Below are 17,264 nucleotides of genomic sequence, written 5' to 3'. Positions count from 1 at the left end.
GAGGGAATGGACCTGATTTCCAGTATGGCCACTCCTGCCTGATAGCGGTACTGCAGCGCCAAGATTATTTTGACGCTGTCTCCTGTCTGGGATCTGGTGTCTCTGGCTGCTGTGCTTTCCAGTTCTCATGCCAGTGCTCACACCTACACCAGCCTACCTGTAGCCAGAGAAACAACCAACTACCTGCCATTTCTTTCTCTCCAACAGACATTACCCCCTATTAAAAACCACCCTATGCCCAATCAGCCAGCTGGACACTTTCAGAGGAGGCTGCTGGTGGACAAAGAAGCCAGCCTGGTGTGGGTCAAACCAGAGCCTCCCAAGCCCATCCTCTTATACCTTGCTGTGACAGCCAGGTCCTACTCTACCGAGGACTTCCTCAGCAACTTCACCTCAGAATTCCCCAAATACTTCTTGTCCCGGTAAGACATCCAGCTTTTTGGATTGGCATCTTCATCTGAGCCAGGGCTGCCCATGCTGTGATATGCATTGTACTTAGACCTCTGCTCTGCTCCTCTCCAGTGCCTCAGTATTAGGCAAGAGGTGCCTCGCTTTCCCCAGCATTAGTTGACATGACCTGTTTCTCTCCCCACTTCAAATGGGAGATGCTGTCAGAGCTCAGTGCTCCTCTCTTATGACAGTGTCCCTGCTGCTGTCACAAATACAGCAGCTCCCACTCTCCGTTGGCCTGTAGTGCTGCTGCTCAGCCAGGGAAGTGCAGGTCTTTGGTAGTTCAGTTCAGTAGTGCTTCCACTGATGGAAAAACTCCTTCTTTCCCAGCCCCTTCAGCAACCAACCCTTGGAGAGCAAGTTTGTGCATGGGAGTAGGGATGGAGACAGGATGGACATGGACCCCAAATGGCTGTCTCTGGCTGCTGCTTCCAAACAGGAGTTGCAGATAGCGACTGATGTACTCACAGGTGTCATCAGGTGCGTGTCCCTTCACCCTCACCTCGTTTGGACCCCACATCCTCCAGGGAAGTGCATGCAGTGTGGCCAGCCCTCTGCTAATCCCAGAGGACTCTGTGCACTCCTGCTGCAACAGAATGGGGGATCCAGCTGCCAAAGGCTGCCCTGGAGACTGGGAGCTCAGGAGTCCTGGTGTGACAGTCAAAGGCAGGGTCCTACGCCCCATCTAGGGGCTGAGCCCATCTCTGCATAGTGAACAGTGTCACTGCCCAGGAACCAGGGCACCCTGCCTGCCATGATCTTGGGAACAGGCTGCATTTGGATTCACCTGTTTTCTCTGTCACCTGCAGGAACATAAAGAACCAGTGCTGGGGGGGTGAAGGTAGTTTTCTTAGCTCAAGCCAGCTTGCTGCCTCCCTTAGGCCCAGAAAGCAAGAAGGGACAGACTAAACATTGACATCAGTCAGGGTTTTCCTCTGATTTGTACTCTCTGGGTCTGTATTGGGACCAGTACTATTCAATATCTTCATCGATGACATAGACAGTGGGATCAAGTGCACTCTTGCAGACAACACTAAGCTGACTGGTGCAGTTGACATGCCTGAGGGACAGGATGCCATCCAGAGGGACCTGGACAGCCTTGAGAAATGGGCCTGTGTGAACCTCGTGAGGTTCAACAAGGCCAAGTGCACTTGGATTGAGGCAACCCCTGGTATCAACATTGGTTGGGGGATGAAGAAATTGAGAGTTGCCCTGTCAAGAAGGACTTGGGGATACTGGTGAATGAAAAGCTGGACATGAGCCAACAATGTGTGCTCGCAGTCTAGAAAGCCAACTGTATCCTGGGCTGCATCGAAAGAAGCGTGGCCAGCAGATCAAGGGAGGGGATTGTGCCCCTCTGCTCCACTCAGGTGAGACCCCTCCTGGAGTACTGCGTACAGCTCTGGAGCCCTCAGCACAGGAAAGGCATGGACCTGTTGAAGCGAGTCCAGAAGAGGGCCACCAAAATGATCATAGGGCTGGAGCACCTCTGCTATGAGGACAGGCTTAGAGAGTTGGGATTGTTCAGCCTGGAGAAGGGAAGGCTCTGGGGAGACCTTATTGCAGCCTTTCAGTACTTAAAGGGGGCCTACAGGAGAGATGGGGACAAACTTTTTAGCAGGGCCTGTTGCGACAAGACAAGGGGTGATGGCTTTAAACTAAAAGATGGAAGATTTAGACTAGATATAAGGAAGACATTTTTTACTATGAGGGTGGTGAAGCACTGGCACAGGTTTCCCAGAGAGGTGGTAGATGTCCCATTCCTGGAAACATTCACGGTCAGGTTGGAGGGGGCTCTGAGCAACCTGATCTAGTTGAAGATGTCCCTCCTTGTTGCAGGGGAGGTTGAACTATATAACCTTTAAAGGTCCCTTCCAACCCAAACTATTCTATGATCCTCTGAGGTCATTACAGATATCTGATTTGCTGGGACTCATCCCTTATTTTCTTCCTCCCAGAGGCCTCTTGGAGAGCACCCAGTTCCATGACGTAGTGAGAAGCAGCCTGGATGAGCCCATTCCATATTTCTCCCAGTTCTGGTGTGAAGAATCAGCAGAGCTCCAGGATGGGAGAGAGTGGTCCACAGTTCCCTCCAGGGTCTCTGCTTCTCAAGATCTTTACCCTGAGAAAGCTGGAGAGAGGAAAGAAATGAGGCAGGAAAACTCTCCCAGCAATGATTTGCTGGAATGTTCGGAGAAGATGAGTGAGATTTTGCACCACGAGCAGTTGAGGGTGCAGGAGATGATGAGCAGGTGAGAAAGAGCTGACATGTAAAAGAGCTGCACAGGCAGGAAAGCCATGGCAGCACACCACCTGGCCAGAAACCCATTTCTGCTTCTGCCTCATAGCATTTCTGGTGGGGTTTTCTGTGTGCTCCGGGTGGAAATTGATGCTAGCCCACCTAGCCACCCTCTCCTGAGCCTGACTTGTGAAGAGTGCAGGTTTGCTGTGTCTTGGGGCTGAGCCCTGGGCAGTGATGCTGGTGGTGAGTCAAGTCTGCTTTGTGCTCAGACACTCCTGGCTGTATGAGACGTTGGAGTGCAGTGGGTGCTTGCCTTACCTCTTATTTTTACTCCAGTATTTCATCACCTTCCATTTGCTGTGGCTACGCCCCTGCACACTGATACAGGCCATGAGCATAAGCACAAATACTAACTACAGCACAGCTTGGAGGGAGAAATCAGTAAAACCGCAGTCACCCAGTTCTGTCTGAGGTCAGGGCCTGACAGCAGCTGGTGGCAGTTCTGGGAGAAAGGTCAGCACCCCATTGCTCAAGCCGTTGGTTCATTGGCCCCAGTGTGTAGGAAACGGTGTGTGCTCCACTGCTGTGTCTGATGTGTCCTGGGAGGAGTCACAGCAAGCAGCCTGCCTTATCTGCTTTCTGATAGCTGTCCTCTGCTTGTACTTTTGTCCCTCCAGGCAGCCGGCCTTTGGGACCCTGGTGGTGCAAGTCCTGGAAAACACGCTGCAGAACATCCTGATCGAAGCCAGCCGCGGGGAGGTGGTGCTGACAGCCCGGCCCAGGGTCATTGCTCTACCCCCCAGCCCTTCCCGAAGGTAGCAGAGTGTATCTGTGCTGTGGCAGGGGACAGGACCTGTCCTTAATACCTCAGGCTGAAGCACAGCCCATTTTCTAGACGACGTGGATTAGCTGGATCACTGCCTATCAATGCCAAGGCTGCCTGTGCAAAAGGGGGAATCCACCCCCAAAGCCTCTGTCCCTTCTTGGCTTGTCCTGAGCCACAGAGTAGAGGTGGTAAAGCTACAGCCTTTCTGTGGACCCGAGACCGTCAGGCAGGTCTGGGGCAGGGCCCTGTGATTGAATGGCTGGCAGATGGGGCTGGCCTGAAGCCCTGGAGGGTGTCTTGGGAAAAGGGGTCCAGAAGCAGGCAACACAGTCCCTGATAACAGAAAGGGGGCAAAGCTTTTATGGGCCATGATGGTGGGTGTGGGACCTAGTTAGGTTGAGGGAATCGCCACTGGTGGGGAGGCGGATTTGGAGCTGAGAGCAAAGCATGCGGATTTGCCTCAGCTTGGGGAGAAGTGCAGGGAGATAGGATTAGGGAGGATAGGAGAGAGTTCTTGGATGGAGACATCATCTCCAGAGCTATCTTGTCTAGATAGACAATAGGTGTTCCCCGTGATCCCTCAGGGAGGGATGATTCCCTGGGGGGAGGTGGCAGCAGGCTGCACTCTCCCCACCCCAAATGCAATCTCTTCTTCTTCAGAATTGCCAATCCAGCATCACCACCCTCAAGAGCATAGCTGCTGGGTACTGTGCTGCTTGAGTTCTTCAAGCACATCAACTGACTCCACTCTTCACCCTGTCCTGTGATGGCCAGAGCAACCCTGATCTTCCCACACCATGACCTGAGCTCAGCATGCTGTCTGCCTCTGAGGAGGTACATCCTATTTGTGTCCTCAGCTCCATTTTGAATCCTCTGGCAACTCCACAGCAGAGTTCATGAGATCTCTCCTCTCTGTGGCTGGCCACATCATCGGAGAAGAGCCTCCCTGCGCAACAGGGAACATGTGGACAACCTCTGTGACTGTTCCCACTGCCCCCAGTCTGTACCAGCTGGGAGAGGAGTGGAATGTGCTTTGAAATGTAGCTAAAGAAGGACTAACAGCTGGGCATTGAGGTGCTGAGCCCCTGCTAACATTGGTAGGGGACAGAGTCCTTCTCCCTTCCTTGCTCTGATGGTGGCTGCAGCACCATCTAGCACACTTGACAGCCTAATAAAAGGAGCTTGGCCTCTGGGCACACGGACACCGGCATGTAACATATGTAATCTATGTATCTGGGTTTGGGAGCACGCTGGAGGAGCTCTCCCCTTTGCAAACTGCAAGGCTGTCAGCTGGGGAAGGGGATGTCTAGGGCTCGGGCAGGCTGCGGAAGGGTGTCTCTGTGAAGGAGCGGGGTTTGTCACAGCCGGGAGGTGGCAGTGTTAGTTGTGAGAAACGGCAGGTGCCAGCGCGGAGCTGCCTGCTCCCTGGCAGAGGCTGCGGGCCAGGCAGCGGGGCTGGGCTTGCAGCATATCCCCTCTTCTGCTACGGTCTCTCCTATGCAGGGCTCACCCAGCCACCCTGTTCTGGTGGGGGTGCAGCTGGTGGCCCCCTCCAAACCCTCCTGCCTGTGTTCCCAGTGCTAGCACCCAGCCAACACTGGAGCTGCACCTTCTCCCCTTGCAGCCCAAGAGAAGACCATGCACAAGGACCTGGGGGGGGCTTTTGCCCTGCTGAGCAGAGGGCTGGTACCTGCTGTGCCCGGGGGTGCTGCAGCTCTCCCAGCGCCGCCCCAGTGCTCCCCTCTGTGCAGGAGCCCTGCGTGCGTAACTGTTACTAAGCCCCAGGGCTGAGCTGTTCCTGTTGTCAGAGATACAGCAAGGCACTGCCAGCTCCTGAGCTCAGCCTGTGCCCCTGGGGCCTTCACGTGGGTCCTGGATCCTTCTCAGAAGTGCAGACCCTCTCCTCCGTTCTCAGCTCTCTGGGTGCCAGGTGTCCTATGTCACAGCAGCTTTTCTGTCTTCTTCTGGGCTTTGGCTGAGGCTGAACAGGTGATGGGGTACCACCTCCTTCCTACCCAGCTCAAGGCAGCATCGCGGCAGCTCAGCCTACTTGGGGTGACTCTGCCTGGTCCAGACTCCTCACTAGGATTTGCTCACTACAAATGCTCTGTAGTCCTGTGACAGGCTTCCCAAAGGGGTAACACAGACAGCGACAAGAGCCTTGCCGTTGTCCTAAAGCAGTTTGAATCTACCTGCCTGCAGGAACGCAAGAGCAGCCTGCAGCAGTGCAGATAGGGTCAGTGAGTCTGTCCATCCTTAGGCCTGCTCCATGGTCTGATGCTCTCTGGACTGCATCACTATTAACTCCTCTGCCTTGTGGGACAGATGGGTCAACGTGGGCAACGCTGGGTGTTGGTCAGGTGTAATACCCAAGAGCAAATAGATGGAGCCTGAGTGCAGACACATGTGAAGGGAATGATTTTTTTTTGTCATTAAAGCACCTGTCCTCTGTCGTGGTTTGGGCTGGACTGGTCCAATGAAACAACCAACACTCCCCACGCTCCTGTGCTGAACACAGACTGGACCTGGAAGAAGCGGAACTCACGCTGTTCTTGCCTGTTGGAGCACTGTCGGTGGTAAACTCATTTCTCTCATTAGCATCTCTCTAGTGGGGGAGAGCCCTGAGGCAGTGCCTTCTGCATCAGGTGAGTCAGGGAACAAGAAGTTTGAGACCTACTTACACATCTCAGAGAGTAATCTTTCTTCTCCCAGCTCTCTGCAGGGGGTGTGAGATGGTGGTGTGTCACCTCTCTTCTAGGTCCCCTCTGGTGCCTGTCGACCAGAACAGCTCAGCATGCACTAAGCAAAGCCATTAGCAGCCATCACACACTTTTCCTCTTTTATCTTCATCCTAAATTTAAAATACACCAGGGACAGCCCCTTTCCTGGGTTGGGGAAATTCCTGCTTCCTCTTCGCAAGCTGGGAACTAGTTTAGCTCCCAGAGGAGGGGAGAAGCCCTGTCTCTGCTAACCGCATTTGGATCTCAGGCAGAAGGAAGTCTGAGCTTGTCATACTGGGCTTTGGCCCCTGCCACAACACCAGCCACGTTTCTAACGCACATCTCTCTAATGGAGATATCGTAGATATGGGTCCTGCTCCTTCCCACCGGTGTTTGGAATGGGGTGATGTTCCCATGGGGCTGGGGCTGGTGGCCAGGCTGGCCAAAACGGGCTGCCAGCAGGTATATGACCAGAGTGACGATGGCGAAGCGTGAACTTGGCAAGCTAACGGGGCTCCCCTCCTCCTTGTGCTAGTTATCAGGAGTGCTCAGTCATCAGGCAGTTAATGCAACGCACAACAGGCCTTTTCTTCTTGGCTGTTAGTCCTGGCTCCTAGGGAGGGGTGAAATGGCCTTGGGGCAGGTGGGCAACAGAAGCTATCCTGAATCCCATTAAAACATTTAACACCTGCTGAATCGTGCCATTGTCTGGGAGATAAAGGCAAGGGAACAAAGCTGCTCTTGGTCTTCCCTGCCAGAGTGTCTGCAAGGCTCTGCTGTCCGGTCGCAGCTGGGGAGCCTGGATCCCCTGCGAAGACCCGCTTGGCATGGCTCCATGTCCATGTGGGGAAGGTGGCAGTGCTAGGGGACAGTCCCCTGAACACCCTGCTGCAGGTGTACACAGCCCCTGGTTGGAATCAGCCCCTTTTCCCCCCATACTGAGTATTAGGTAGGAACCTGGAAAGGTCCTGCCCCAACTAGCCTGCAGTGTCTGCGCAGGCAGGGCAAAGTCTGGAGAGCAAAAACATGAAGGTGATCCTCCCAAAACCCTTGGCAGAGCTAGGCAGAGACCCTTCATCCCTGGCATCCCATGTCTGAGACACCAGGCTTCACTGGCTCAGCTGTGTTGCTTTGGTATTTGGGAATGGGAACTTTCTAGTCCATGCTCAGGTGAGGCCAGGACGCAATGGTGGCTCCCTGGACAGGAGAGGTGCTCCAATGTGGGCTGGTCGGTCTTCATGGGACAGTGAGGCAGCACAAGCCCTTGGCTGCTGCGAGAGCAGGCTGAGGCTGCCTGTGCCAGGGCTAGCCATGTTGAGTGCATGGGCAGGAGCTTGGTCCCAATGCTGCCAGCCTGCCACGGAAGAGCACACACCAGTAGATGCTGCCTTGGAGACGCCAGGGCAGGTGGAAGGTGTTCCCCAAGATAGCTGTCTGGCGCAGGGCTCTCTGCAAGCTCAAGGGACCCACTTTTCTCCCATTTTCCTTAGGGCAGCCCTGCAAGGGCAGTCTTTGCTGTTATTTGGTGCACGGTGGGGCCCTGGGAGAGAGGTTGGGGCGAGAGGGCATTTCTGACAGAGCACATAGCGCTGCCCTGGAGATGTCTGCTGGAGCCACAGCAGCAACAGTGTGGTGTTTTTTGGGGGGGTTCTGGCTTCTCCAGGAAGGGGGAGCACAGCTGGGCAGCCAAGGCCAGGAGCTGCTGCTCCGCTCCGCCAGTGTCTGGCCCAGCAGGGAGAGGCGAGAGTCCTGCCCAGCACATTGTCCACACTGGGAAAAGGAGAAGTGGGCAAGCCTGAGCATCAGGGCCTGTATAGGGCCAAAAGGAGAGAGGACTTCACATTTCCTCTTAGCACCGCAACCCAAGGCAGCGGCGGTTCTGCATTTCCTTTGCTGGCAAAACTACCGGAAAGGAGGATCAGGGCGACCAAGGCCAGCAGGTTGGCATCGCTCCAGCCCCTCTCCATGCCAGGCTCTGCTGGGCTGGGAGCCTGCAGGACCCCAGCCCCAGAGGCAGCAGCAGGCAGGAGGGATGGAGCATCCTGACTTTCAACATCCTGACTTTGAGAGGGACAAGTCCCCAAGGAAGAAGAGTTGGATGGCAGTGGCTGATAGGGATTTGCAACTATCCACTTATATTTGGGAATCCATTTACTGCAAGCTGCAGGCGCACTCCAGCTCTGGAATGAGCAACGGTGGCAGTTTCTAAAGCACACCCAGGACCAGGATACTGCAGGTGTCCGCCGTGGGGGTTAAAGAAGCGTTACCCACTTCCCCACCCGCAAACACACCCATCTACACAAACAAACACGCCAGTGCACTTGCACAAAGGAGCTTCTCCTGCCACCACAGCTGCACTTCATGCTCTGTTATCCAGGGAGCTGCGGGTGCCAGAGTAACTCAGAGAGATAGCCCAGCTCCTGCTGGCTCCGGCTGAGATCAGCTGAGGACTGTCGGGGCTCAGTAACGTGGCTGGGTGCTGCAGGAGAGCGGATGAACAACTTCTGGCCCACACGGGCTCTGGACGCTGCTCTCAGAGCCAGCATGGGGATGACTGCACAGGTGACACCACTGGGCAGTGGCACAGCCTGGATGTGGGAGAGTGGTGTGACTCTGGGATGCAGTGACCCCACGGGAAGGCATGTGCACATGGAGCGAAACACATCCTGTTCCTGCGGCTGCGTTAGGAGAGCTGGCTCCTGGCCCGCGCGGCCGTGCTGGAAACGCTCCCAAAGAGAGCCAGCAGAGGTGGTTTTGTCGAGCTCTGCTTTGCTGCCCGGGCTCAGAAGTCTGTGGGCTCCTCTACATGAAGCGTCCATCAGCCTGGTGTGCCCAAGGGGTCCTCAGCATGAGCTGGGGGGGTTGGCGTAGGGGCAAAGCAGTCCTTGCCATCAACCGGCACCCAGTGTCAGGCTGCTTGGGGTTTTTCTTTCCATCCCTGGGAGCTTACTGCTCCCTCACCTTTCAGCAGCCCAAAGCCTCGCAAGCAAGCAGCCCCCACCCCAGAGCTGCCCAGGTCGGGTACCCCCACACCTGCCTCCCCCGGCCCCCGCTCTCCCCTCAATCCTGGCTGCAAAGTGAGCCAGGCAGGTGGGTGGAAAAGTGACAGCTGGTGTTGTTCCAGTGCAGGTTAATGAATGTCTCCTCCTCTCCCCCCCCCCCCCCCCCCCCCGCCCCCAACCTCCTCCTCCCCACCACCCGACCCAGCACCCAGGCTCCTGGCTCCTATCAGCCCATCAGGCTCCCATTAACAAAGGCAGCCCTGGAGAGTTTGCATAGAGACCTGCTCTGCCTCTAATCTAGGTGGGCTAATCGCCTCCCTTGCCCAGCCTGCCTTCCCTGGGTCAATATTTGCTCTGAGCAAACACAGAGCCGTGACAGGTGTGCTGGGGAGAAGGCTCGCCGCCGCCAGCCCAGCCCTCTCGCCTGTCTCTGCTCAGTCACATCTCTCCGGCCCCCCGAATCACCGGCCAGCCAGCGCTATTTTTATCAGGGCTATAAAAGCCCCATCCAGCCGGCGTCACCCTCATTTTCTGCTCGTGAGCCGGCGGGGGAAGGCGAAGCCGCTCACCTGCCAGCTGCCAGCGTGTCACCGGAGCCAGGTGAGCTGCTGCAGCCCGGCACACCTGGGCTGGGGTCCTGCCTGCCTGGCTGGAAGCAAGGTGCTGGGCATGGGGGACACCCCAGGGGCTCCCTCTGGACAAACATTGGGATCCCGGTGGCATCCCCAAACTCCCAGGAGGGAAGGGGATGGGCTCGGGGGACACTGTCCCGGCTGTTCCTTTCCCTTAGCTCTTCCCTTCTCTCTCACCTGTATTTTCCAGTCCTTTCTGTTCCCCTCCCTTCCTCCATTTAGTTTCTTCCTTCCTTCTTTCTTTCTTTCCCTGTTTTTCCACTCTCCCTCCCCACCCCGCTGTGCCAGTTTAACCTGCCCCTGCTCTGTTTGGCTTTCCCAGGCAGCAGGTGTCAAGCATCCAACCTTCCGGACTTTACCCCCTGGAGGAGCTGGTTTGGAGCAGCAAGTGCAGCAAGGACACCAGCTCCCAGCCTGGAGGGACCTGGCTCGGGAGCAAGGATGGGGAAGAAGCTGCCGGCAGCCCACGGCAGAGCAACCCCTCCAGCCCACGCCATCCAAGCCCGGAGCAACTCTGCACTTGCCTGGCGTCGAGCCCCACGTGCAAGACCTGACCTGAACGTTTTGTTCGTTCGGCTCGCGTTAGGCAGGTCCAGCCCGTCTGCAAGCGGTGCCGCGTATCCCCGCGACCCGCAACCCGCCTCGGGAGCGCGCACTCTGGCTTGCAACTCCTGCGGGACACACAGCCTGGTCTGGCAGCATACACGCCGGGACCAACGTACGGCCCCGTGCGTGGGGCTGCACAAGGGACACGCGTCCAACGCGCAACCTTCACCCAAACACATGTGCGCGGCACAGGCGTGAAGCTGTGCACACGTGGTACAATCCGCACGCAGCGCCGTGGGACCTGCACACGCACGGGACATGGGACGCGGGACCCGCGTGGCATCGCTACACGCGGCATTTCTGACACTTCAGCTTTGCAGGCTGTGACGTGCAGGACCCGTGCCCATGTGCCCATGGCATGACGGGCACGTGTAACATGCTAGGCACAGGCATCCCACCCGCCCATTCCTGCTGGGAAAGGGCAGCCTGGCCCCTGCACCCCGGCAGCGCTGCCGAGATGTGGCAGGCGTGGGGAGCCCTGTCAGCGCCACCCTGCCCTGGCACAGCACCGGCCGAGGGTGGAGCTCGCCGGGCTCTGCCAGATGCCCAGGTAGGTCTCAACGGTCTGCTGGCACCAAGGGAAGCTTTAGCTGCTGACACAGCGCAGGCAGCAGGGAAGGGAAGGCAGGAGCAGGCAAGGGGGGAGCAGGGCAGAGGATGCGGGGGGGATGTCGCATCCTTTCCCGCACACCTCTGCCCAGGTTCTCTCCCAGGAGCTGCACATCCCAGCCCTTCCAAGGTCTGTCTCCCTGGGGAGGTGTTGCCTGCTGCTCCCCCTCACCTTGTGGGCTGGGTACCGGCTCCTGCTGCTGTCAGTCCCTCTGCCTAAGCATGTGGAAGGGTATGGGGGGGTGGATCTGGCAGGCTGAGGGGGTCTCTTCCAGGACAGCCCCACTCCTGAAGCACAGTGCAGCGCTTGATCTGGACTCCTGTCCCATCCCACGTCCTATCCTGTCCACATCCTGGCCAGCACAGTGACATTCAGAGCCCAGGGTGGCTCCTAGCCCCATCGAGACAGCAGGGAGTCACAGAGACCTAGGAGATGGGACAGCAGTGGACCCGCTTTCCTCCCACCCCAGGATGTTCTCTGGGGGATGTAAAATGCCCCATCCCTCCCTGCCTGGCCATGTCTGCAATTTCCCTGGCAGCCCCAAGCACGCTTCTGCCCTGCCCGAGGGATGCTTCTCCCAGGGTCTCCCCGGCAGGAACAGGCGCTTCTCTTTAGCACAGGATCCAGCTCCAGCCCTGCTGTGCTCAGGGATGCTCTGAGTTTACAGGTGGGTCCTGAGCCCTTACAATCGGAGTCACAGAATGGTTTGGGTTGCAAGGGACCTTAAAGATCATGTGGTTCCAACCCCACTTCCTTCAGCCTCTCCACAAATGCCGCCAAGCCTGAGCCCAGCCCCGCAGTGTGGATGGAGCAGAGGCTGGAGGCGAAGGAGCCCAGGAGTGTGCCAAGGGACAGGATGATTCCTGCTGCTTTCCCTCATCCCCATCTGATCCTCGCACAGGACAAGACTCACCAAGGCTCCCTGGAGCAGGAGAGCACTGCTCCCTCCCTGGGGCAACCCTGCAAGGGATGGAGATAAGGCACCTCCTGGGCTCCCTGTCTGGGCAGATGCTCGGAAAGTTTCCAACAGGTGGTGTGGGACAGCACCAAAATCAAAGAGCATCTCCAGGGGTGCCGAGCTCCCCCTGTCTCTCCAGAGCCGAGTGTTTGTCCTAGCCTGGGAACAGCCACCACACAGTGGGGTGACTGGTCATCACAGTGACCACGTCTCCAGGGTCTGTCTCCTGCCATTAAGCCTGGCAAAGTTGAAAAGCCGAGAAAGCACAACACATGCCCTGACACACACAAACCCCCTGCAGCCGCCCCGCTCAGGCTGGGATCAAACGGAGTACGATTAATTACACTGAGCAAAGCCAGACCCTGCTGCCTGTGGTGCTTCAGCCGCTGCACGTGTGTCCCCACGGGGGCAGAGCCCGGCAGAGATGGTATCTGGCAGAGCAGGACTGTGGAGATGCTGCCTGGCCACCTGGCTTTCCCTCGGTGACTCCATGCGCCGCTGGGCTGCCTTGTGCCCTGGCACAACCCCGCGCCCCATGGGACCCGTGTTGCACCCTGTACATGGCACTGATGCTCCAGAAAAGCATTTTCTGGTTTTTCAGAGTATCTGGGCAGCAGCCGGTGAGCCAGACCCCGTGCTGGCACTGGCAGCAGGTCGGCGCTCAGAGTGTATGTCCCCAGCAGGACAAGGGGACACCCACAAGTGGCAGCACTAGAAATTGCTCCCCCTGCATCTTCCCAGTCTGCTCTCCATGTCCCAGCTCTTCCAGCCCAGTGGCACTGGGAAGCCGGGACGCCCTTCAAAGCTGGGGGTGGCCCCGGGAAGCCACGTTACCCTATGGGCTGTGTTGGCCCGGGAATGTCCCTTTGGCAGGTTAGCACCCCAGGGTGAGCTGACCCCTGTGCAGGGCACAGCTGGGGACCTTAAACACCCACGTCGCCCACGTCAGACCTGGCAGCGGTGACAAGGGCTGTGCCAGGCTGGCAGGGGACGAGGCGCAGGGGGGATGCCACCGCCTGTGCTGTGCAGTGCTGTTCCCCCTCACCCTGCATGGCCATTTGCATGGCGCTGGGGACCTGGGGACCTGGGCTGGGGATTTGCATGGTGCAGCTCTGCACGGGGAGGATTTGCATGGGGAGGGCGGGGGGCAGGAGGAGCGCTGAGGAGACACGAGTGCCCGTGTCTGCATTTGCGTAGAGGTGTAGTCGTGTACGGGTGTGTGTGTGCATATATGTGTGTGTGTGTGCGTTTGCCTATATGTGTTTATGTGTGTGCCTGCGCGTGTGCGCGCTCCTGCTGAGCTAAACGTGTGCGCTGGCCGTGCCCCTGCCACGCGTGCTGCTCCGTGTCCTGGGGGGGGTGGTGCGTGCACCGTAGGGAGGTGAGGGTGTGAGCAGCGGTGTGCACCGCCGGTGGCTGCCCGCCGGGGTGTTGCCTGCGGGCTGTGCGTCCTGCCCGGCCCAGATGGGGTGCACCATCCCTGGGAAGGCACCGTTTCGCCGCAGGAGGTGGCAGAGGCGGATGGCTGCCCTCCGCACCCCAGCACCCCGGGGGGGATCAGGGCCGGGAGATGCTGCTGCACGCAGGGCTGCGTGGGCACCCTAAGGTGGTGTGGACACCTCAAGCCCTCACCTTTCCCCCACCCAGCTGATTCACCATGGCTCTGTCGTGCCTGGAGGAGATTGCCTGGGCTGAGCTGGAGCTCCCTGCCCCAGGAAGGTCACTCTGCCCCAGCACTGCTGTGGGTACCCAGCCGGTTTGACCCCCGTCTGGGCTAAGGAGGCTGAGGCTGCTTGTGTCCCTGGGGCTGGGCTAATGTTGGAGGTCGGGTTGCTGCTGACCACCCTCGATTCTCTCCAGCCCCCCCAGCCAGCTCCTGGCCAAGGCAAGAACCAGGGCAGGGAGCACAGGGGACTGTCCCGGCTCTGCTGGGGTCCTGCACTCCCCGTGGTGGGGGTATAGATTCAGATACCATTCCCAGACAATGGGTTCATCCCACACATCTCCCCCTCCCAACTCAAGTCCATGTGGATAAGCAGCCTTTGGCCCAAGTGGCTCCAGGACAAGCTTATTGCTCTTTGGCAGGCAGGGTGGAGGGAAGGAGTGGATTCCAGGCATGGAGTTGCATCATGCCACAGTCAAACAACAGGCAGCTCTGCCCACCCCCAGCCCGTTCCTGGCCATGGGGAACATCGGGCACAGGGTGGGTCCCTGCCTGGCTTCCCCCTTCCCTGTATCCACAGGCCATAAGGGTGAGGGGACGGGTTTTTCCATTGCCCCAGGAAAGGGCTCTGGACGTAAGGGGATAAGGGGGGGCCCTGCTGAAAATCTCAAGGTGCTGGGGGGAAAGCCCCAGAGCTTGCACCAGTCCTGAATCTTGTAGTGCTTCAGCCCCATCCTCCCATGGGGCCTCCAGGGAAGGGGTGAGCGATGGGGGTCCTCTCTCCCAGGCCAGCTGGTGGCACCGGGGAGCGTGTGGGCAGCCTGCCCAGGGGATGGACATTGAGCAGGATGCCAGGGCAGCTGCTTGTGGTGCAGTTGTTGCCGGCTTCAGGAGCCCCGAGGCAGGATGTTCTGTTCCGACCACAGCGGCTGGCTCGGCCCCCACCTGCACTGCCTCCTTGGAGCTGCTGGAGGAGGGGAGGCGCCGCTGCCAGGCTTTTCATCTGCCTCCTGGACAAGCGTCACACTGGCTCGGGGCGCCTGGCACTACAGATGTTGCCGACAGGGGAGTGGAAGAGCACCGGGGTGGAGTGGGTCCTTGGCCAGGTGCTGGTTGAGCTGGCATCCCCCGGCTATGGGGGCTGAGGGAGCTGGGGAGGGGAGGTCCAAGGACCACCCCACCTTCCCCAGCACTGTCCTTTCACCCTGCACCCCCATAGCAACACCCCGGGTGCTACAGGTAAGGCTGGGACCTGGGAAGCTGTGCTCACCCCATGATGCCCCTCCAAATATGAGATGAAGCACTGGAAGAGGTGCACCTGCAACTGAATCCAGGGTGGGCTGGGTGCAGGGTGGGACATGCTCCCCCTGTCTCCATCACCGCTCCCCTGGGACTGGTCCGTGCTGGGCACTGTGTGGGAACAGGCATGTTTCTCCAGGACACAGTAGCTATGGGGTGCCCTGGGGGTGCCAGGCCGGGGTCTTCTCGGGTAGCAGGCAGGAGGTCGCAGTTGCTGGCACCAGTGGGCTCCATTTCAGGTCAGAATCTGGACCCGAGGACCGAATACCATCTCCTCTGCCCCAGTGCCTGGCATCCCCCTCTGGGTAGGGTATGACGGATGGGGGACATACCGGAGGCTGTGAGGACCTGCCACCCTGGCACCCCTTTCAGAGCAGCCCATCTGGATTTTGTCCTGCCATCAGTCCCACGCAACGGCTGGGCCAGCCTGGGGACGCATCAGTTGCCACCTGCTCACACCCAGGCTGTAATCCACAGGCAGGAGTTGAGCAGCTGGTGAAGCCTCCCTGACCTTCAGGTGGGATTAGTCCCCATGGGAACAGTGGGGAGCAGGCAGGTGAGGCCACAACTCCCCCAGCATCTCCTGGGGACCGAGCAAGGCTGGCAGAGCCGAGGGACTGAACAAACCCCCATGCTGGGGGCAGCCCGCCGCCAGGGCCAGGCAGGGACCAGGCAGGGACCAGGCAGGAGAGGTCCTGGACGGGTGGCAGGGGTTGAACATGTGTCCCCTGGGAGTATCCTTGTCTTTGTGGGTCTTTGCGGGTGCATCTCCCGAGCTGTGGGTGCCATGGGGCAGCATGAGCACTCACGGTTCCGCAGGGAGGGGGTGAGAAGGGTGCCCAGGGGTGGCCAGGGTGCCGGTGGGGTCAGCGGGTGGGCAGGTCTGGAGGGCAGGTCCCAGCAGGGGTACTGGTGGCTGGCTGAGTGCCACGGGTACGTGGGGAGAGCGGAGGCTGGTGCTATGGGTGTGCTGTGTAAAAAAACACCTCAGCGGGCTGTTTGCAAGACCCGGCTGTGAGTGGGCACGCGTGGGTACCCCTTGCACTGCAGGTGGCTGTGGTCTCCACCGTGTCCCTGCCCTTCTCCGGTCATTGGAAACGGTACCCAGAGACCAGTCAGCATCTCGGTCCCCATGGGGGACCCGTCCTGTCCCCATGGGCACCCCCTGTCCCTATGGGGGCTCCTGTCCCACTGCCTGCTCACCGCGGGGACTCATCCTGCCATGGCTGCAGCAGGGGCTGGGGCAGGTACCCGCCGAGCTCTGCCTTGGGGAGAGCCCCAGTGCCTGGGACCTCTCCATCGCCTCCAGCCACGGAGCGGCTGGCAGCCCCCAGCGTGCGCGTGTGCCTGTGTGGGAGCTAATCCCGGCAACATCTGCCAGGCTGTTTGCGATGCTGGGAGTTTCCGGCTGCATGGAGGGGACGGCCGGGTGCGCGGGGGACACGTGTGTGCGGGGCGGCTGGCGTGTGCCGGGGCTCCCTGTGCAAGGCAGCACCTGTGCAAGGAGGCTTCTGCGGCCGGTGTGTGCCTGCACACGTGTGTCCTCTGCGGCTAGTGAGGCCCCGGGAGGGGACAAGTGGCACTGGGGACTCCAGCGAGCCCCTCAGCTCTGGGATTTGGGGAGCCGGCAGGTGGAAGTGGGGGTTTTGGCTGGGATTTACCAGTTCTGGTGTGGCCATGTTCAAAGCAGCACCGAAGGGGAGATGCTTGGGGAGGAAAGGGGGGTGTTTGCATCCTTGCCAGGGAGGATGATTTCCCAGGGAAATGATGCTGGGGGAGAAAGGGGAGGAAAACGGAGCTGTGGGGCTGGGTGGGGGGAACGACATGCTGCCCCTGATCTAATCAGCCAGACCCTGCAAATAAAAGCCACCTGTTTTGGCCCTGGCAGCAGGAAGCCATCTCCAGAACAAACAGAGCACCAGGCAACTGGGAGAAAGACAAACAGGATCCGGCACCAGCCTCCATCTGCTCCCACTCGGCCCAGCCTCTAGACCTCCAGCCCACTGGGGTGATGGTGCAGCCCCCAGCAGGGCTAGGGGCAAGAAGAAAGGGGCTAGAGGGGCTCGGGGAGGTGGTCAGGGCTCAGACCACAGTGTCAGCCAGGCGCAGGACCACACACAGCTGTGCCGACCCTGTCGGCTAGCCTGGGTACTCATAACAGCAGTGGGAAAAACAGCATGCTGCCATGAGCCCCAGATGTGACCCAGATGTGGCATCAGCATCAGGATGCCCCGGGCAACGCCTGCCTCGCCTCCC

General features: G+C 59.0%; 1 protein-coding gene across 1 annotated transcript in view; it reads left to right on the top strand.

The window, feature by feature from the left end:
- CFAP65 (cilia and flagella associated protein 65) overlaps positions 1–4,579 on the top strand; it is a 32,730-nt gene extending 28,151 nt beyond the window's left edge. Inside the window, 7 exon segments of the mRNA XM_054209113.1 lie at positions 208–422; positions 781–930; positions 2,409–2,702; positions 3,374–3,507; positions 4,179–4,281; positions 4,283–4,359; positions 4,362–4,579. Coding sequence (XP_054065088.1) covers positions 208–422; positions 781–930; positions 2,409–2,702; positions 3,374–3,507; positions 4,179–4,281; positions 4,283–4,359; positions 4,362–4,555 — 1,167 coding nt within the window. The 3' untranslated portion in view covers positions 4,556–4,579.
- The last annotated feature ends 12,685 nt before the right edge of the window (positions 4,580–17,264 follow it).

This window comes from Rissa tridactyla, chromosome 7, assembly GCF_028500815.1.
Source record: "Rissa tridactyla isolate bRisTri1 chromosome 7, bRisTri1.patW.cur.20221130, whole genome shotgun sequence".
In the NCBI taxonomy this organism is placed as follows: Eukaryota; Metazoa; Chordata; class Aves; order Charadriiformes; family Laridae; genus Rissa; species Rissa tridactyla.
The sequence above is the reverse complement of the archived record's forward strand: the minus strand, read 5'-3'. Positions and strand labels throughout refer to the sequence as shown.